At 35.2% G+C, this 21,802-nt stretch overlaps 1 protein-coding gene and 1 pseudogene across 1 annotated transcript; one reads left to right on the forward strand and one right to left on the reverse strand.

The window, feature by feature from the left end:
- Positions 1–1,369: 1,369 nt before the first annotated feature.
- Positions 1,370–2,056, reverse strand: LOC141522629 (OCIA domain-containing protein 1 pseudogene; annotated as a pseudogene).
- Positions 2,057–8,549: 6,493 nt separating this feature from the next.
- Positions 8,550–9,488, forward strand: LOC141522630 (olfactory receptor 13A1-like). Its single transcript, XM_074236172.1, has one exon. It carries the CDS (start codon positions 8,550–8,552, stop codon positions 9,486–9,488), a length of 939 nt encoding a protein of 312 aa, XP_074092273.1.
- Positions 9,489–21,802: the final 12,314 nt, after the last annotated feature.

Raw genomic sequence — 21,802 nt, forward strand, 5'->3', positions numbered from 1 at the left:
AGATGGATTTCCCTTCTGTGATTATGTTCTAGTCATATTTGTTCTGTTCATGTCAGTTCCTTTTCCAACTAGGGACTCTCAACACCCATATTCACTAAATGTTTCCTAGGCATGTCCATTCTTCCTTCTGATACTGTGTAAATTTGCAGCTGAGTTTACCCTAGATTTGTGTGAGATTCTCTATTGCTCACTTTTCTTACTATTCAACTTTATTAAATTACTTTGCTTGGAATTAATAATTTTTCTGATCTATTTTTCATCTTTTTTACTTGATAATCATTAGTACTGAGATATTTATGCTGTATGGTAGTTATACAAGATCAGCAATAGTAAATGGTAAATGGTAAAATCATAAACAGATTGCCAGAGCAATAATTTAATGAAGAGCCATATTTATTCTTAAAATTATAAAAAATTTTCTGAGATCAAGGGAGGTAGTTGCAGAGGTCTTCTAGTCAAATCTCCTCATTTTATGAATAAGGAAATTGAGGCCTTTAAAGAGAATATGACTTTCCCAAGGTCAAAAAGAGTGATATGACCTGGTATGTCATGGTATGTCAATTCAGGTCCCATTCTTCCAAATTCATTATACTTTCTACTAAAAATAGATGAACATAATTTCTCTTTCCTGTTCTGATGCAATTTTTTCTGCTTATAAATATGCTCAGTATATGCTAGAAAAACAGAACTATATATTCAATAAATAAAGGAGAGGTTGTATATGGTTCTCAAATTATGCATGAAGAATGGCAAACTTTCTAGCATTAAAAAGACCCCATCAAATTACATTTTGGTTACTTTGTCTATATGTGTATGAACACACATACACATATAATACCTAGTCTGTCTATATCAATTCCAGTACATTAGAGTCTCTTGATGATATTGTAAGATTATTTTAACCAATTTTTGTAAACAATTTTATAAATTATCATAGTCCTTAATTCATTGTTTTCCAAGAAGTGTATGTACACTGATACAATATTCACCTAAAAGTCCACAATGAATTTTTTTTTTAGGTTTTTGCAAGGCAATGGGGTTAAATGACTTGCCTAAGGCCACACAGCTAGGTAATTATTAAGTGTCTGAGGCTGGATTTGAACTCAGGTACTCCTGACTACAGGGCCGGTGCTTTATCCATTGCACCACATAGCGGCCCCCACAATGAATTTTAAACCATTTGTTAAGACACTCTACTAAAACCCAAGTTTCTTCATTTAAATGTGCTTGTGGGAGGCTACTTCTGTACTTTCCTGCAGATGCTCAGGATTCCCTAGATGATTCTGGTTAGCTGAATTTCTTTTCAATGCACTCAATACAGACTCTCTTCAGTTGATGACAAAATTTTTCACTTATCCCAAATATCTCCTTATTGGTTTACTTTCCCATGTTTTTTCCATATTCTTTTGAAAGAACCTTTTTTTAGGACAAGATAACTTTATATGTTTCTCTATTCTTATTACTTAATTCTTCTTATGTAACCACTATTCTCTTAGGACTTTCTTCCACAGTTGTATCAGGTCCTTGGGCATTATAATTAGTTATACCAATTCATTTACGGAAATACTGAAGGGAACTGTTTCATAAGGAGAAAAAGGACTTTCTTTTGCACTGCTTTCACATGTGAAAGGGTTCCAAAAGATGAATAAGCAGGCATTTTTTTACTCAAATCTTGACTTTTTGGAAAAATTTCCAGATGATTCAAGTCAATGTACCTGTTTCAGATTCAAAGATTCTCCAAGAGGAAAAATTTTAAGTCATTTAAACTTCTTTCTCTTGGCAGGTTTTCCAATTAGAATTTTTTCCAGAAAAGAATTCCATCATACAAGCAAATGCAAATTTAGGGCCAGAACCATATTTGGGGTAACTGGAAAAAAATTCCTTTAGCAATTAATCCCTGACTAACCAAAACTCTTCAATCAGAAAAGAAAACTGATCTATAATAGAATCTTTCTCAATTACAATCTTCTTTCCTCTTCTGATGGAATACAAACCATCCCTTTGTTAGGGAGACTTCTGCATTCTGCTCTGTCCCAGAATTGGTACTTCCATTCATCTTTCCATCCCAAGCAGGAACCAGGACCAGACTCTGGGGCAGGCCACAGAGTGGGAGGTCACAGTTTCTCAGAATGGATCTTCTCTGCCAGAGGCCCTGTGTTGCTTTGGGCCCATCCCTCTGTGGTAGAAATGCCCCTTCGATTGATTTTTCAAGTAAATTAATTAGTAAGGCTATAGTTTTGAGTGGATATATATCTTCAAAATATCTTGAAACTTTCAAAGAATTCATTTGTAAAAAGAGATTCTAAATATGTTGAACACCATTCTTAATTCCACTCATGTTTCCACATTAGTTCTAGTTCTGCCCTCACTCTCCTATAGATTCTCTAAAAGCTGTCTTCAAGAATCAAATTCTCTTGTATTTGGTCATTTAAAATAGTCCACCGATTCTGACATTTTGTGGATATGTGTGTGTCTATATATGAAATCATCTACGTTAACTTTTTGATAGAGGCAAAGGAGTGTTCTGTATGGAAATCGTTGGACTATAATTCTAATTTGGCAAAATTAGAGAAGGATGAAGAGTAGATGGATTTGATCTATACCTAGTATTTTCCCTTTCTGTCTGAAATGCTGCCTCAACAACTTAATGATGGAAGAGAAATAAGGGAGCAACTTTTGGATTCTAGGTTCTTCTGTAAAGGAAAGAGAATTCCTGAAAAAGAATCTTAAGAAAGAAGGAGAGTAGAAACTATAAGCATTATATTTCACTCACTTTGATGATAAAATCTAGAGAAAGAGACTAAGCAGGAGGAGTTCACTGTGGGGTAGTTAATTCTAAGAATTATGAATCTATGAATAATGAACAAAGACAGATTGAAATCTTGTTTTTAATTCTGGATTATTTTCTTGTTACAATGAACTAATTGACTGCAAGACTTTTTTGTCAGAACTTCCCTAATTATTCAGAAACCCCTTATATATGTAGAGTAATTGGATGTTACTTCAAATATGTATGTTATTGTGTATTGTCCTTATACATTGGGAGAAATGGATGTATATGACCTGGTAACTGAATTATACCAAATGAGAGAAGAATCAACATGACAGCTGTGGGGAATAGGCAGGAAGCTCTTTTAAGCTGAGGTCTTAGTACTTGATTTCTGAGAATCCCATACTAGAGTTCTAGCTATTAGGCATCCAAAATATTATTGGTTCAGAGTATATATGTCCAGAACTATCCCTTAAAGAAAGGGGGATTACCCCATTTAATACTTGAAAGCTTAACTGTTTCTCAATAAATGGACAAAAATAATAATAGCAAATAATGGGTAAATCTATTTTTTTCTAAGCAAAAACCATTAAAGAAATTGGAGAAGTCATACAGATTGAATTAACCACCGTACTGTGAACTAGCTAGCAACCTGTTCCATTCTTCTCATGACTTCCCATTGGATCAATATTCAGTAAGTTAGGGAGTTCCTACTGTTTTACCTGGATTATTATCCCCTATCACTTTCCATAACTACTTCTTGGCAATATCCACTCATTGGCTCTCCTTTATAAACTTTCTTTCCTCCTTCTTACTCACCAAAAATGAAGTTATGAAGAATTGGGTGAAAGTACAGACAGATTCCTATTGGATATCTTTTATCTTATCTTGAACCTGAACTAAGCATGATGTGACTGTCTCCTAGTAACTTTTATCCCCAAGGTGATCATTCACTTCCCTGATCAAGTCAGGTTTTGTGAACATTCTTATCTTTTCAAACCTATGGACTTTATGGGTGGGTTGGATCAAGGTACAGGTCTGATATTCAGAACCTTCTCCTCCCTTGATCCTTTGGACCAGGGTGAAGATGGGGTTATATCTGAAAGATTGAAATTGAGGTGTATCCTGTTCTTCTGACATCTCTTTAAAGAAGGGGTTCACCTTATTCAAATCTGAAGGCTAGATTAGACTTCAATGTCAATTATAGAAACACCTTTTATATATAGAAAATTTTGACATATAATTTCTTTTTTGTTTTTAGGTTTTTACAAGGCAGTGGGGTTAAGTTACTTGCCCAAGGCCACACAACTAGAGAATTATTAAGTGTCTGAGGCTGGATTTGAACTCAGGTACTCCTGACTCCAGGACTGGTGCTCTATCCACTACGCCACCTAGCCACCCTGACATATAATTTCTTTAAAAGATCTTTCAACTAATTCCTTAAGAAGTACTTCTACTTGCCAAGGCTATTTAGCCTGTGTTTCTGGGTTAGACCCAAAGTATCAAAGACAAAATTGCCGGCCTAGAGATGAGATCCTTCTTTAAAATCAATTTAATTTTTCTAACTTTGAACAGTCTATGCTGTCAGTTTCACTTATATAGGAATCATGAACAAATTCTCTAAACATAGAATCTTGTTTATATCATGAGGATAAAGCAGTCAAGCTTGAATTTAATTGATCCTTCAGAGGTTTTAGGTTAAGTTCTTTGGGAAATATTTCCCAGATGACCTCACTAAAAATACAAATTTCAGCCTTTTTAAAAGTAAAGGTCAAAATAAGAAAGGAAAGAGATAGAGGCAAAGACATTTTATTCATATCACTTCTCAACATTTCCAACAGATTGAGAAGGCTGTTTTTCTTTTAAGAAGGTAAGTTTCTCTTGGTTAGAGAGGAAAGAATTGGGCAAAATCTGTCACATTAATAGTAAATGATAGGAACATTTGATGTGGTATAGGGAGACCTGCACGCAAACTTGACTTTGCTGTTTATGACATGCATTATCATGGGAAAATCCCATGACTTCTTTGAGCATCACTTTACTCAGCTGAAAAAGGAATGAAAGGTTGAACTTGATGGTTTCTGAGTTCTCTTTCAGCTCAAAATCTATGACCATTCACCCATGTTTCTGTTTTATGTTTGAAGAACAATAAAAAAAACAGTAACAACTCATTGGGTTAATTTTTTAAACAAAATTATGGGAAAAATATTGCTGTGTCTGTAAAATGATTTTAAAGCTCCATTAAATAAATAACCCTCCTCTTCTCCTGTACCATAAAGCAGTACAAAGAGTAAACTCATTGTACAACAAATATCTGCACTTAATCACGGGAGGAAATGAGAGAGATCCCAGTACAATGTGGTTTGGGTTTTTAATATAGGTCATGGAGGTCATAAATAGAAAATCCCATACCAAGATTTGGTCTGGTTGATTCAGCAAGGAAACCTCCTTGCTGTATTTCCTGGAGAAATCTGGTGCAACTCAGTTTTGAGCTATTTGTCAAATTAGTCGTTGCAAGTCAAAGTAGTCTCAGTTACTTTTCTCAGTATTTCTAAGGTGAAAGTCAAGAAAGATATTACAGGGTCATAAATCTAAGGCTGAAAGAAACCTCAAAGATCAATTCCCCTAATTTTACAGTTGAGGAAATTGAGGCACAGGGAGACAATTGTCATATATGTAGGAAGTATCAGGAGTGGGATTTGAACACAGTCCCTCTGACTCCAAAGTCAGTGTGCTCCTGACAGTATGAAGTATGAAGTAAGAATGAAAGAGTAGTAAGTAAATATGGAATGATCTTGGAAACTTTATATTCACTTGATGGTGGGGGAATATTCCATTCTAAAGACAGAAGATTATCATCAATGATACAATATCAACATTTGCTAATTCACAAATTCATTGTTCCCCAACTGTTCAGATTGTTTAGAACTTGGATAAATACTTTCCTATGGGTGATGATAGCCATAGTGTTCAGATTTCCCATTTGTGCACAAAAGCTTATTTAACCTGTCATTCACTGGAGATATTTTTATCTTAAACTTAACCAAACCACTTTTTGTGATTTTTCCAGAGTTCTAACATCAGGAAGACATGCCATCTCTATTATTCCCTGATTGGAATTGGGGGCAATCACAGTTCAAAACTTGCTTGTTGTAGTGGAAATAACAATAGAGTTAAAGGATCAAAATGCACTTAACAATTTTGTTAGTTTAACCCCATGAAAATTTTCCCTCCTTAGTTGCCTCATCTATAAAATAAAAACATAAAATTATTGGGAGTTTCTTATCTTCCAGTTAATGAACTTTAAGAAAATATCTTGATAACTGTATTTGATAGAATTGGTTCCTTTCACTTCTCTATGTCTTTTATACATTGAAAAATTTTATTCCAAGAAAGGGTCCTTAGATTCTACCAGATACTAGGAAAGGGGTCCATGTTCTAAAAAAAAGGTCAAAGTTCAATGGATTTCTAAGCTTCTTTTCTAGTTCAAAATTCAATTATAGCACTATTATAGGCAGGAGTTTTGGGATTTGAAAAAGAAATAGGAAAGAAAGGACTATGAGTCTTTGATGATTTTGACTAATCTGAAATTTAGAGCCCCAGAGAACTGTCTGGAGGTCTGAGAGTTTGACCATTGTTCTAAAATTTGTATGTGGCAGAAACAGTGCTCCAGCCCAGGCTTTTAGGACTGAAATCTGACATTTTGTTTAATTTGCTTTGCTCTGTTTTAGGTCCTCTTCTTTTTTTCCCCCCTAGGGCTTCAGGATGAATCTCCCTAATTTTCTTTCTATATTAATGGTTCTGACTAGAATTTCCTTTTCATCCTCCCAGACCCGGGATCATGAATTTCTTTGAAGGTTTGTATGAGTTTTTCATGGGTTTAGAGGAAGGGGAAATAGATGAGAGAAAAGGTCCTGGGATAAATTGGAGAAAATACAAAAGGGGAAACCGATGTAATAATGGAATTCCATTATTATGGAATGGAATAGTATGAGGAATCAGAAAGCCTAGCCTTGACTCTGCTACTCTTTACTAGCCATTACTTTGGCTAGCCTTTACTCTGCTATTTCACAATCCTGAGCAAGTTATTTAATGCAGATTTCCATTTCCCACCTGTAAAATGGATAAAATGATAGCATTTACCACTCAGAGTTGTGAGGATGAAATGAAATAATAAATCAGCTGTGGAGATCTGATGTAAGATGGTTCACAGCTGTTCTTTGACAACCGTATGAAGTGTATGGTATGGTGGGGGAGGTATTTAACTAATATAGATGTTAAGAACACTTACAGTTATGTTATATGGCATTTAAAGTGTATCATAAATGCTAGCTATTAAAAATGCAATGAAATTTCTTTGTGTCTGGCTTCATCAGGTTTCTGAATGGGCTCACTCACATTGAATAATTTGACATATATTGGAGGTAGCTAGATGGTGCAGTGGTTAGAATACTGGTCCTAGAGTCAGGAGTCATCTTCCTAAGTTCAAATCTGGTCTCAGATGCTTACTAGCTGTGTGTCCCTGGGCAAGTTAGTTAACTCTGTTTGCCTCAGTTTCTTCAAATGTAAAATGAACTAGAGAAGGGAATGACAAACCAAAGCAATATCTTTGCTAGAAAAACCCTAAATGGGTTCATGATGAGTTGGATATGACTGAATACTCTTTTTTGAATTTAATACATTATTCTTTGGTAAAACAAAAAAGAATTGAGGATGCAAATTTGACTTGGGGATGCTATGGTTACCTTAAACCTCTAAATTTTAGGCAAGGCAGTGTCCTCTTCCACTTTCTTGGTTGGGGGGGGTCATTGGAAGAGGAAGGAGGACAATAATGTTTTTGCTTGTTTTTGTTTTTTGGTAACTTACAGAACAATAGAATCTTCTGAGCAAAAATTAGAAGAAGTTTTATTGACTTTTTTTGGAACAGTGACCCAGATTTATGGAGTATTTTAAGTTTTATAAAGCACTTTGCTCTAGATAATCATATAAGATATATATTATAATTATTATGACTTTTTTTGCCAAAGGGAAAAATCAAAGCTCAGAAAGGTCAAAGTCCTTTGTTCAGGACCACTTAAACTCGGATCCCAAATTTTGGACTCTACAATCTGTGTCTTTTCTACTACAATGGAAATAAGGGAAGCTGCAAGATAATGAAGACACAGTCCCTTTCCTTAAAGAGAATAACGATAATAATAATATCTAGTGTTTATTTGGAACTTTAAGGCTTTAAGGTTTACAAAACACTTTATAAATAGGATCTCATTGGATCCTCAAAACTAACCCTGGGAGATAGGTTGAGAAAAGTGAGGTAGACAGAAGTCATATAATTTGCCTAGAGTTGTACAACTAAAAAGTGTCTAAGTCTTCCTGACTGCAGACCCAGTATCTAGTCCATGACCCAGTTGCTTCCTGAGAGATAAAATACAAAACAGTAGAGACAAACAAGTAAAAATAAAATAAAGCAACAGAAGAAAAATGAGAGGATAAAGGAATCTGGGAAAAGTTAATAAGTATGGAAGGTGCTGGTGAAGGGGATCTTTTGGATCATATATCAGTTTTAGTATTCTTATTAGGTGAGTTATGAATTGTTAAAATTACCATTTCTAATTCCGGCATGATAACCAATGTTTCTAAAATTAAAACATTTTTTCAGCCTAAATTCAGACCTTTGCATCATGTTGCTGCTAAAGCTCAGTTGAATTGTCCAGGACTCTATGGGGGAGACCCCACTCTGTCATATGTCCTCTGGTTGAGTCAAGACGAATATCCAGGTCAAATGGAACTGAACAATCAAACACTGGTGACAGAGTTTATTCTACAGGGTTTTTCTGAGACACTTCAACTCCAACTATTCCTGTTTATATCTTTCCTCTTTCTTTACCTCATGGCACTCACTGGCAACATGCTTATTGTCATGGCCATCTGTTTGGACTCAAATCTCCACACTCCCATGTATTTTTTCCTTGCCAACTTGGCCATCATAGACATAGGCTGCACATCTGCAGTCCTGCCCAAATTGCTGGAGAATCTTGTTGTGGAAAAGAAATCTATTTCATACAATGGCTGCATGACTCAGTTATATTTCTTCTCTTGGTTTTTGGGGACTGAACTTCTGCTCTTCACAGCCATGGCTTACGATAGGTATGTGGCCATCTGCCACCCGTTACGTTATAGTACCATGATGAACAAGATGGTTTGTCTGCTCTTAGTGGGCAGTGTATGGGCCACTGGCACTCTCAGTTCATCACTACAAACTGGATTGATGGTTCGATTAACCTTCTGTGGTCCCAATCAAATTAATCATTTCCTGTGTGAAGTCCCCACTCTGCTACTACTCTCTTGTAGCTCCACATACCTGAATAACATCATGATAGTCATTGCAGATGCATACTTTGGAGTTGTCAGTTTTGTGCTTACTATGGTATCATATGGCTTTATAATCTCCAATATCCTGAAGATCCGCACCATGGAAGGGAAGAAGAAAGCCTTCTCTACCTGCTCCTCCCACCTCATTGTGGTCACCATATATTACACCACAATCACATACACGTACATGCTTCCAGGTTCCAGTTCTTCAATGGATAATGGCAAAGTGGTGGCTCTCTTGTACACCACGGTCAGTCCCACCTTAAATCCTCTTATCTACACCTTGAGGAATAAAGATTTCAAAACAGCCCTCAAAAAATTGTTTCCCATCTATTCAGTAAATAATTAGAATTGACCAAAACAGTCAATATTAGAATATTATTTCTAAGCACTACTATGAAATTAGATACAAGAGAGAATCTCTTTGAGAATGTCTTTATTCAGATTTACATATTATTTTTCTTATAATTGCTTTTTCTTATAAATTCCTTGTTAAACTCTTCATAATCTAATGCCTTCTCTTCCCTACCTTTCTAAGTTTCTTAAAACTTGTATTGTGTTATTTTGTTCAGTTGTGTCCCAACTCTTCATGACCCCGTCAAACATATCGGCCATGGGGTTTTCTTGGAAAAGTTACTAGAGGGGCAGCTAGGTGGTGCAGTAGATGGAGCACTGGTCCTGGGGTCAGGAGAAACTGAGTTCAGATTTGACCTCAGATACTTAATAATTGCCTAGCTGTATGACCTTGGGCAAATAACCCCATTGCCTTAAATGAAAAAAAAAGATATTGAAATGCTTTGCCATTTCTTTCTCCAGTGGATTAAGGCAAACAAAGTTTAAGGGATTTTCTCAGTCACACGACTAATGACATTTGTCTAAGTTTGGATTTGAATTCAGGTCTTTCTGATTCCAGACCCTATATTTTATTTTTGTATACATCTTAAACCTAATACTTCATTAAATACTTTTTAGTCCAGAGTCACTGGCCTCCTTGTTATAGGAATAATCCCATCACTAGGCTCTGGTGATTATCTCTGGCTAACATCCATTCCTGAACTAAGATTCTGGCTCATCTCTAACTCCTGACTTCCCTAGATTCCTGCAAGTTTCAACTAAAATTCCACCTTCTCCAGGAAGTCTTTTTCAATACCTTTTCATTCTAATGCCCTCTTTTTTATTGATTATATCCTATTTATCCTGTAGAGACTAAGTGGCTAGAGGGGAAGGCCTGGAATCAGGATGACTCATCTTTCTAAATTCAAATCTGGCCTTAGATACTGTGTGACCTTGAGCAATTCACTTAATCCTGTTTGTCTTGGTTTCCTCATCCATAAAATAGAGAACTGGAGGAGAAATTACACCATTCCAGTTCTTTGCTATAAAAAATCCTAAAAGGGGTCATGGAGAATTTGACATGATGGAAATGACTGAATTACAAAATCATAGCTTATTTATTCATTCACATTCTTTTTTGTTTTCTCCCCCTCTTACATTAGATGGTCATTCACATTTTTTGTATCCCTAGTGCTTAGTACAGTCACTGACCTAATTAGTAAATGTTTATTGACTAATAAACTTTGGAGATTATGCTTAAATAACTCAGCATTCATTACTTACCTGTAAGAAATCATAGGAAAGCATATTATGACTTTCTAGAAGTTAAATATGCTGTTAAGAGGTAATGGACTCCTGATCTTTGGGAACCTTCAAGTAGAGGCTTGAAAAGTGAGTTCTGGCCTCAGAGATGAGTTGGATGGAATAGTCTCTGATTTTATCAGCTTTGTTTCCAAATTCATATCTTTCCTTATCTTACTCAAGAGTCACTCTTTAAAAATATATTTTATCATGACCTTTTGTTTTCCAATATGTATATTTTTCAATATATTCCTTTTAAAATATTTTATTTTTTCAAGGTACTCCTTTTTCTTCCACTTCCCAATCTTTTTAAGAGAGAAGAGAAAAAAGAACACCTTACTAACACTCTGAAAAACTCTGAGATACACAGCTTTACATTTATATCCTCCCCACATCTTTGCAAAGCAGGGGATGAAGTGCCTTTCTATATCTTCTATTCAGATTCAGTATTGGTCCTTATATTTTATTTTAAAAATATTTTTATTGGTGTCATTATTTTACATCATCAAAATTCCCTCCAGTATGTCCATCCCTTTCTCTTCCAGAGAGTCATCTTGCATAGTCATATTTTTAAAAACAAAAAAGTCAAAAAAGATAAAAAAAATTAGGATTACCAATAATGCATGAAATTTGTATAAATTCATTCTTTTATACCTCCCACATCTGCAAATGGATGGGATTTATTTATCTTCTCATATCTCTTTTTGAACTATGTTTATTTTTTTATCATTTTACAGCATTAACTTTTTATTTTTTTTTGATGCAGTGTTTCTATTTTCATTGTTTCCATTTATGTTGTGCATGTTGTTTTCTGGACTTGTTTCTCTTCACACTGCCTCCAGTCATTTTGCTCTTTCTAGGCCATTTTCTTTCTGATGTTTTAGGCAGTAGCTTTCCGTGTGTTTTTGATGGGATTTTCTTCTTGAGCTCGGGACATTATTTCACGAATTTCAACTGCAATCAAACTGTTGTTATCCTTCCTTATTGCAGCTGTTAGGCATATAGCTTGTTTCCTCGAATATGCTTCCCTTATATTGTAGCAGTTCATGTCTTCCCAAGTTTTTCTATTTTTCTCCTATGTTTTGTTTCTTACAACAAGATAATACCATTATGTACAATTTGTTTAGTAATTGCTTAATAAGGGGCCATCTACCTTGCTTCCAGGTTTTTTTTTGTATAATAGAAAATGTTGCTGTAATATGGAGTCTTTTTTTTGGGGGGGGGGAGACAAGGAGACATATAAGACCTTTAAAAATAATTAATTTCAGGGGTGGTTAGGTGGCGTAGTGGATAAAGCACTGGCCTTGGAGTCAGGAGTACCTGGGTTCAAATCTGGTCTCAGACGTTTAATAATTACCTAGCTGTGTGGCCTTGGGCAAGCCACTTAACCCCATTTGCCTTGCAAACCCCCCCAAAAAATAATGTAAGTGTTCTTTTGAAAACAATTCCTTTTCTTTGACTACTTGTCTATTGGCAAATGGCTTTTGGACTCATCTGTTTCTATTACCTATAGAACTTGGATAACTATCTGACTCTTGTTGGAGTGATGAGATTCTTTTTCTCATTTTTCCGTATAATTTTTATTGCATTAATATTCTTGGTTCAAAGGATTCAATTTCATATAATCAATTTGAAAAATGTATCTTATGTGGAAAATTAGCTCTGCTTTATTGACGTTCAGGTAAAATTGTTTCTCTTCTCCTTATAAAGACACCATAATGTTTCCTTAACTCCAAAGCCTTTGTTTAGTAGGAAATAAGTTGTCTGATTCTAAAAGCCCCTATAAGAAAAATATTTAGGAGATGGATCACTGCTATTATAAAAAGCAATTAAAAATCCTGTATAACTCCATTGACACATCTGGAAAAGAACAAATATTTTCCATAGTAAGAAAATCTGTGTTATTGCATATATATATATGTTCATATACATATATATATATGTATATATATCTTACCAAAATGATTTAAAATATTTAGGAGGGATAGCTAAAAGGCAGATTTTGTAGCAAATAGAACTAGGTTCTCTTAATTGGCAATTCAAATGAATCAAAATGAGTAGCTCCACATTTCAGTCATCTAAATCTGATGAATTATGGTTGGAAGTCAAGTCAAATACACAAGTGATGAATGATCATTCATTATGGCTGAGCAGAGATAGTGAGTTTCCCACCATTGAGGGTAAGTCTTTAATCAGAGATTTGATGCTGATTTGTATAGCAATTCTCCAAAGTAGATTTCTGCTCCAAATATTGCAGAAGATTACCTCTGAGGTCTCTTTCCAACTCAGAGTTTCTATGATTCTGCCTTGATCTCAGGATTCATTAATATCCTTAGATGTACAGGGAGATATTTACAGTTAGGATGGCATAACCATTGATTTGCTTTAGATTTCTCTCTTCCTTTTCACATCAAAAAAGGAAAAAATACATTAAATAATGTAAATGGTAACTATCATAAAAAGAATGGGAAAGAGGTTCTCTCAAGGTAAGTACTGACACCATTAATTGAGGTGTCTTTGGAATAAACTTGGGTAATCTACCCAAGTTTATTCCAAAAATGATTCAGTTCCATTATACAGTCCACTGTGTAAAGCTAGGTCATGATTCTAATGCAAAAGCTGCCCTTATGTCAGAGATTCAAATGTGAAGAAATATACAATCCCAAGGTTGCTAAGGTCTCTGAGCCATAGGAAACTATTTAGTGAGCCACCCAGCTTTAGGTCTAGCATGCAAAGTGAAGCTATCTGGGTTACTGTTGGTCCCAGATCTCCCATATGCTGTGTGTTATTCCCTGTCAAAGATTTCTCAATCAGGAAATGCAAAAACAAAAAGCACAGTCTTACTGAGACCCAGACTCCATATGCAAAATTGCCTTCTAATACCTCTGATGTGGCATCAGCAATCCATGAACCCTCTTCCTCTCCCCAGTCCAAATCTCCTTCCTGTATCTTGAATGTCACACAGTACCTGATGTTAACATGCAGCTCCAAAAATTGAAGAAACTAAAATAAAAAGAAATGTTTTCTTACCAAGAGGCTGATCATTGGAGAGGACCCAAAGAAAAGTCACCAAAAGAACTGAAAAAATTGTAAGTGACAAACAAAAATCATGAAAAGGAGCCAAAATAGTAAGTACATTGTGGAAAGATAATAATTTTGAAAATCCACAATAAAGGAGAAATTTTTGCAATATAGTCGTGTCTCAGAAATGACACTGGAGCAGGTAAAAGAAGATCTAGAAAAAAATTAAATAAGAAATAAGGATGGAAATCTGAATTGAGATTAGTTCTCAAAAAAAGAAATTGGTAAGCTAAATAACCATATAAAGAATTTAGAAGAGAGAAGAAAATAGATTGCGACAGAATTTTTTTGATAAAGAGATCAGCAGTAAGTTCAGAATAAAGATATTTTTGGATAAAATCAAAAGTCAAGAACATTGGAAACAAATATATGACATTTCCACATGCCAAGAAAACTGAAGTGGGAAGGAAGAGTAAAGGAAGAGAGTGCAAAGATGTAATATAACTGCATTGCTTCATAATCTCTGCCTTACCCTCTTCTTTCTCATTATCCATAATCTTTCAGAGATGATTGATAGTCTCTCAAAAAAACCAGTTATATCTGTTTTTCCCTCCCACTACTTGAAAATGAAGTTCATCTAAACCCAGTGACTTGACTTCATTAGGACACTCAGTGTTCTTCAATTAGCTCCTTATATAACTTGTGATTAAATTCCCAATTAATGGCTTTCTTCCAACTCAGTCCTTCCCAGTCCAGATAACTTCCTTTCTGGTGAAAATTGATGCCAAATATGAGTTCAGTACCCCTACATTTATTTATTATTAGTTACAGTATACTATCCATTTCAACTTATAGTCATATCACTTGGCCCAATCTATTCCTTCCCCGAATATAACTAAGAAAAAAACCAAAACACCTTTTGTGTTTTTTTTTTCATTTTCCCTCCCATTTTCTTTGCTTTCCTTGAACCTTGGCTCATTCTAAGCTCTTTCTACTAATCTGATAGTCCGATACTATACCTTATTAAAAAGAAATGTCTTCTCTCATCTTCTTTCCTTTTGCTTTACATATCTTTTTAAAAGTTAATGTTGACTGGTAAATTTTCTGTTCATTCACTCAAGAAGTCTTTCTTTTTAAAACAGTTTTTTGCAAGGCAATGGGGTTAAGTGACTTGTCCAAGGCCACACAGCTAGGTAATTATTAAATGTCTGAGACCAAATTTGAACTCAGGTCCTCCTGACTCCAGGGCTGGTGCTCTATTCACTGCACCACCAAGCTGCCCCCAAGTAGTCTCTTTCAATGATTTTTCTTTCCCCACCTCATAAAATGTTTTTCTCCTTGTATCCTAAATATTTTGAGATATAACTCTAATATTAGACATCAGTCATTCCCCTTTTTAAAAATCATAGTCAGTTTTATTTTCTTTGACATTTTGTTCAATTAGTCCAGTATTTTCCAGTTGTTTTCTATAAGAAATTGTTAAGGCAATGCAGGTAAGATGTGTCTGAGTAATTTATAAAAGTTTGACATTTTTCATGTTTTCTCACATATGTTACATTCACTTCCCTTGTGCCCACCTGCATATTATACTTATTGAGGTTCAAACATGTTGATGTGGTTGGGAAGAGCTTTTATTAAACCCTATCCTTGGGACATAATGGCCCATAATTTGCAGTAATGTATGAAGGTATGTTTGGACTTATATCCACAAATGCTGCATAAGATAGCAAAGTGTTCATATGAAATACTGTTTCATGTTGACATTATAATATTTCACAAGGACAACATGAAATATTTCACGTTAATTTGTTCTTGATTCAATGGAATTATGTTTGATGTATTTTGTTTACCTCTTCAAGGAAAATCTATGAGCCATCCTTCCCTTTGGTTGCAATTTCCTTTCTCCTTAAGTTTCATTTATTGTGAGATTAAAATATTAATTTAGCTTAGTTCTCCTTCTGTAATGGCAAAAAGGGAAGTGAGGTTAGTTTGCTATGATTTGTTTTTTTATGAATATACCATCTCATTGAGATCACTGTTTCCATTCTCAGTTGGTCATAAATCATACCTATAATAATATGTACCAGAGTTTTGTCTAGAATGAAAGTCAAGCATATTACCCTTGAATTCTTAGTCAGTCAACAACAGAGATATTAGGCATTTCTAGGTGCTGGGGGGGGGAGACAAAAATAATCCCTGTCATCAAGGAAATTATTGGTGTAAAATTATACTTCATCTATACAGGTATGCATACACATGCACACATGAGTAATGGCATTTTTTCAGTGCTTTTAGGTTTTCAAAGTGTTTTTACAAATATCAATATGACACAGTTAGTGATGGAAGGGATAGCAGTCAGAGGGAAGAGAAAGTGATTTTCATTAAAGGTTGTTTAGGAGATGTGTCTTGAGGAAACTGAAGCATTCTATGAGACAGAGCTGAAGGTGGAGATTTTGTGATGGACAGTGCAAAGGTTATGGGAGAGAGAGAGAGAGAGAGAGAGAGAGAGAGAGAGAGAGAGAGAGAGAGAGAGAGAGAGAGAGAGTTTGACTGGAGGGAGAATGTAGGAAAGAGACTAAAGGATAATGAACTTGGAAAGGTAGATTGGGTCAAAGTTGGAAAAGACCTTGAACAGAAAAATTGCATTTTATCTTAGCAGGAATAGGAGCCACTGTTGGTTGTTGAGCATGCTGATATTGTCCCTGTGTTCTTTAGAAAGCTCACCATGGCATCTCTTGGAAGAGTCCATTAGAATGGAGAGAAAATTGAGACAGGAAGAGTATTTAGGAAGGCATTGAAATAGTCCAGGAAATGAGTGATAAGTACCTAGAAAAAGGAAAGAAATGAGAAAGATTTTCTGGAGGTAATGTTAATAGAGAATGAATAAGGAGTAGACGATTATACTGAGGCTATAAGCTTGGAGGCCAAGAAGAAGGATAGAATGGAGGTTCTGATGTGGGGAAAAAAATAAGAGGATGAGACCTATTGCTGGCATGCTGAATTTTAGATATTTCTGGAATATACATATTGACATGTCTAATAGGGAATCAGTAATATAGGACCCATAGCTCAATTCAAGAAAATGAATGTTGGGGGCGGCTAGGTGGCGCAGTGGATAAAGCACTGGCCCTAGAGTCAGGAGTACCTGGGTTCAAATCCAGTCTCAGACACTTAATAATTACCTAGCTATGCGGCCTTGGACAAGCCAGTTAACCCCCATTTGCCTTGCAAAAACCTAAAAAAAATGACTATTGGGGGAGGAGAAAGGGTAGGGACTGATATACAGAACTAGGAATAACCTATAGAGACATAATGCTTAAGCTAAAAAAAACTGATCTGGATGATAAGGGGTCAAGAGATCTAAGACAGAGACTTTGAGGATGATAGAGATGATAATTCAAAAAAGTAACCAGAGAAGTATTTAGAAAGTAAGAGGAGAAAAAAGAAAAAAGATTGGTAGGAGAGGGTGGACTCTAGTGTTCAAAGTTATGGAAAAGCTGGGAGGATTGAGAAAGACCATCAGATTTGTCAATTAAGTGATTATTAGTGACTTTAGAGATATTTCAGTTGAATGATGATAGCCAAGGGTTGGGGAATGAGTGAGATGAGAGGATGAAGAGGCAGAGTGAAGAAAGTTTTTTTTTCTTAATTCTGAAGAAAAGAAGTGAGAGAGATATAGGTTGGCTCAACTGTGATAAATCATTAAACCACAAAATCTCACCATTTTTATAGAAGATCATTTATCAAATTTGAGCATGGATTGTGGTATATGGCACTGAAATAAGATAAGATAAGAAGTAAGATAAGAAAGATAAGAAAGTAATTAGCACATCAATTGCTTGCCTGTATTCTGGCACTTCCCAAAGTTTTAAAAAAGGTTTAAAAATTCTGGAATTTTAATATCATAGACTGTTCCCTCCCTCTCTCAGCAGCTGTCTAAATTTTTTCATGTTCTTTTCCCATAACTATTAAAATGAGGCCTTGGACAAGATGTACTGGTTTCTTTCCAACTTTGAATGTATGATTCAATAAAAATTCAACAATAAAAAGACTGGGATTTGTAGCAGAAGATCTGGTTTTAAAGTCAGTTCTGCTGTTAGTGTATTTTATGACTTTGGATCAATTACTTCACTTTCCTGTATCTTTTTATTCCTCTCTAACAAGAGAGGGTTGTATTCTAATTCTCAAGATCCCTTTCATATCTAAAGTTTGAGGAATGCCTCTGCAAATTTTCCCCTAGAGCTCTGCCCTGGCAGCAACATCTTTGTCCCTGTGGCAGTGATGGTACAGACACCACCATCTAATTACTCCTTTAGATACTTCCTGTGGAACCAGGCCCAACAGAATCCCATGAGAAAATCCTCAATCTAGCTCCTTCAGAGACTGCTGACTCTTTCGTTAAAAATTGGCTCATTTATTTACTTCTTTTAAGACTGTTGTGAGGATGGTAAGAATTCTTAATATCATTATATGCTTACATGACTTAAGGAGTGAATACACAAATGTCTTTTCCCCAACTTTCCCAAGGGGGAGAGGAGAGTTCACTATTGGCATCCAGGACACTGTAAGAGAAATTTCTGCACTTTTGTAGTGTTTATATAAGAGCACCTGTTGAGCATCAATCTTCATGGATATTGTATTTTACAAAATTTACTGCTTAAAATGAATGCTAGCAAAAGATAGAGAAGTAGCTGTGGACATTAATTTGGGAGGTCTTAATTTAGCTTTAGATCTGGCACTAATTCTTTTTATGTCTGAGCTTTAGTTTCCTCTCTAAAATAAGCAGTTGGGGGGTAGATGACCACTAATATTCTTCCGAACTTTAATATTCTTTGTTTAAATATATTTTTGTTTTAAATATATTTTTTCATTGTTGGAGGTGTTGACTAGGGAAAAATTGTGCAAGATCCCTTTGTTTCTTGTCAGATAGATTCTTATCTCCTCATTTTTATAAAATGACTGAATACTCCTTTCTAACCATTTTCCTTTCTCTAAGATGTATAATATCAGGTAAGAAAATGCCATTGCCATTCAATTTTCTTTTTTTGTAAAATGAATGAGTTGGATAAGATGGCAACTAACATCTTTTCCAGCTCTCAGGTTTTATGATTATTTCTGCTGGGACAGCAATGTTTGGTTATCTGTGCTTGTTATGGAGTCATTGCCCCAGAGGGTCATCTTAAAAAGACAAGGTACAAGGGGAACTACGGAGGTAGTGATTATTTAAGTGTCAACCACCCTTATTCTTGGGGGAACCAAAGCCATGTTCATCATAAATTCATTGTCCTATATGAAGATGGCATTTAAACGACCTTTATTGGAAGGGTACAACATATACCTTAACATTCTCAAGCTTCTTTTTGGATAAACCAGACTTTTTCTTTTAAAGCATATTAATAATTTTCCCATCATGGAAATTTTTCATACTATTTCCTCCATTTTAAAGACTAGATCATGACTCTTATACATAATTGTTTGTCTGTTCCACATAACAGATATAATATATCTCAAGGCAATTTATTACTTTTCCAAGCAGCATTTTGTTAGAGATTTAAAGAAATTGAACATAATCATTTTGTACACATCTCTACTGCTATTGAAAGCTCCATGGGATCAATAACTTTAGTTTATCTATCTCTGCAGTCATGATGCTGATTTTCAGAGGATTTTTAGAGTTACATGAGTTAAGGATGTTGGGAGTCAGTCCAGGTTTCACATACAGTATTTAGATGGGCTCATCCTTTCTATTCATATCAATTAGCACACAGCCTCAATAGTCATGAAAAGCCCATAGAATAGTCAGGAGGTTACACTTAACCTCTTGTATAGAGAGTTATAATGAGCTTCAGGGAAGTTATTTCATAGAATACCTTCCAGAACAGGAGGGAACAAGGAGATTCCAGGGGTAAGAATTCCCCACTTGAATTATGCCATCCAGGACACTAAGGTTCCTGGCAGTTTCTCAAAGCTCTCCTAGGGGAGTATCTGCTTCTTCAATAATAATGTCTAAATTTAAACAAGGGATTCTTTCTTCCAAACACTTGAATTCAGGTAACTGGGGTAGCAATTCCTGATGTCAGAGTAGAGCTAAGGATTTTCTAGGTCTTAGACTTCAGAGTGGGTACATTCACCTTGACATATTTGGGGTGGAACCGTATTGGGATATCATACTCCATTTGGGAAGTACTGTTTTGGTTCAGGAATTGCTATGGTGACCCTGAACTACTATTAAAATGTGACTTCTCTTTAGATTTGGGGAACCATCTTTTGAAGTGATCTAACATCACCCTTGCCTCCTTGGGAAGGCTAGTGAGAAAACCATGATGATAACCTGGTTAAATGATCTTCTTTGATAAATGGAGATAAACTCTGAATATGGGTGTAGGATTCATAATGAGCCCCAAATAGCCCCTTTATATTTTCTGTGGCTGGGAAGAATTAGGATTATTTCAATGATTAATAATTGCCAATAAAAAAAAGATTCTTGCTGTTGGATATTTAGGGTAACCAAGGAAAAGTAAACTAAGCCCAACATGATTATTTTTATTATAATCATATCTATTTTAATTGGGATATTAATAATAACACATTTTATAATTTTCTGGTTGATACTGTTGTCACAACTCTGTGTGAAAGACAGATATCCTGGAATTCTTCATATTGTCTGCCTGAAGTCAAGGGCTAAGGTTTTCACTTTGGTGATTGAGGGTAAATTATTCCCTCTTGATGGTGATAAAAAATTCAAAGTATGTAATTTTTTCAAAATCTTGTGAACAATTTTCAAATGTAGTTGTGGAATTGTACTTTGATCACATGAACTGACATCGGTAATAACTTGAAAATAGAAGGTATATCTTTCTTAGGATTTAAAAGACACATATGGTGAGTTCCTTATGTGATTATAAGCTAGTTATTTATGTTGCATAAATATAGAAATAAATGTGGAAAATGTAGAATTTTAAAAAGATGAAAATTCAAATCCATGCTAAATAGCAATATTAAATACATATATTTAGAGTTTATAAAGAATTACCTTCACAAGGATCTTGAGAAGGAAGGACACCAACCATATTGCTTGCATTTCATAAAAGGCAACACAGATTAAGGGAGACGTATGACAAATATGTGTGTAAATATGAAAAAGTTTTGGGATTATTCATATTATAGAGAAGTCCTAGCTCTAGTATAGAAAAATCCAAGGAAATTTCCTTATCAGTCTATGATTTTGTTCATAGTCACTAAGTTTATAATTGTCAGAAGATTTAGAAATGAAAGATTCTTGACTCTCAGGACAGAAATTTATCAAGTTTTCCACAATCTTTAGTGGTTTTGTGCCAAGAAAAAATATTTCTACCATACTCTACATTTTTGGCCTTAGTCTACCACAAGAATTTTTATTTAATTTAATATCACTCTTCATTTAAGTCATTTCTAACTTAGTGAGAAATGTCCAGGCTGATATAGTTTCTCCAATGTCTTCCTATATTTTTCTATCTCAAAACAACTTGGGGTAATAAAGGCATCATGAAGAAAGAAGATCACAGTACGTATAAAACACAGTTTTGGGTTCACATTCCATTTCCTCCTTATAGCATTCTCTTTAAGGATTCAAAGTTACGGGGCGGCTAGGTGGTGCAGTGGATAGAGCACCGGCCCTGGAGTCAGGAGTACCTTGGGTTCAAATCCAGTCTCAGACACTTAATAACTACCTAGCTGTGTGGCCTTGGGCAAGCCACTTAACCCCATTACCTTGCAAAAACCTTCAAAAAAAGGATTCAAAGTCACTCCTCTCAGAGATAAAAAGAATTTCTATTGAATGGAATAAAAGGCCCTTCTTTTGGGTCGGTCATTGACCAATTCCTTCAAAGGACAAGGAGGACAAGAACCAAAAGGAAAGAGGTCTTAGTTCGACACTCAGTTGTTGTCCTTGATCTATCAGTCTCTTATTTGGGTTTGGAGGAAAGTCTAGAAATGGCTGTTAGAACATAGAAAATCCTTCTTAACGTT

The sequence above is a fragment of the Macrotis lagotis genome, chromosome 4 (genome assembly GCF_037893015.1).
Source record: "Macrotis lagotis isolate mMagLag1 chromosome 4, bilby.v1.9.chrom.fasta, whole genome shotgun sequence".
Taxonomy (NCBI): Eukaryota; Metazoa; Chordata; class Mammalia; order Peramelemorphia; family Peramelidae; genus Macrotis; species Macrotis lagotis.

What these genes read in the sequence shown, in the direction of transcription:
- LOC141522630 (XM_074236172.1), top strand. Translation starts at nt 8,550, where the DNA reads ATGGAACTGAACAATCAAACACTGGTGACAGAGTTTATTCTACAGGGT.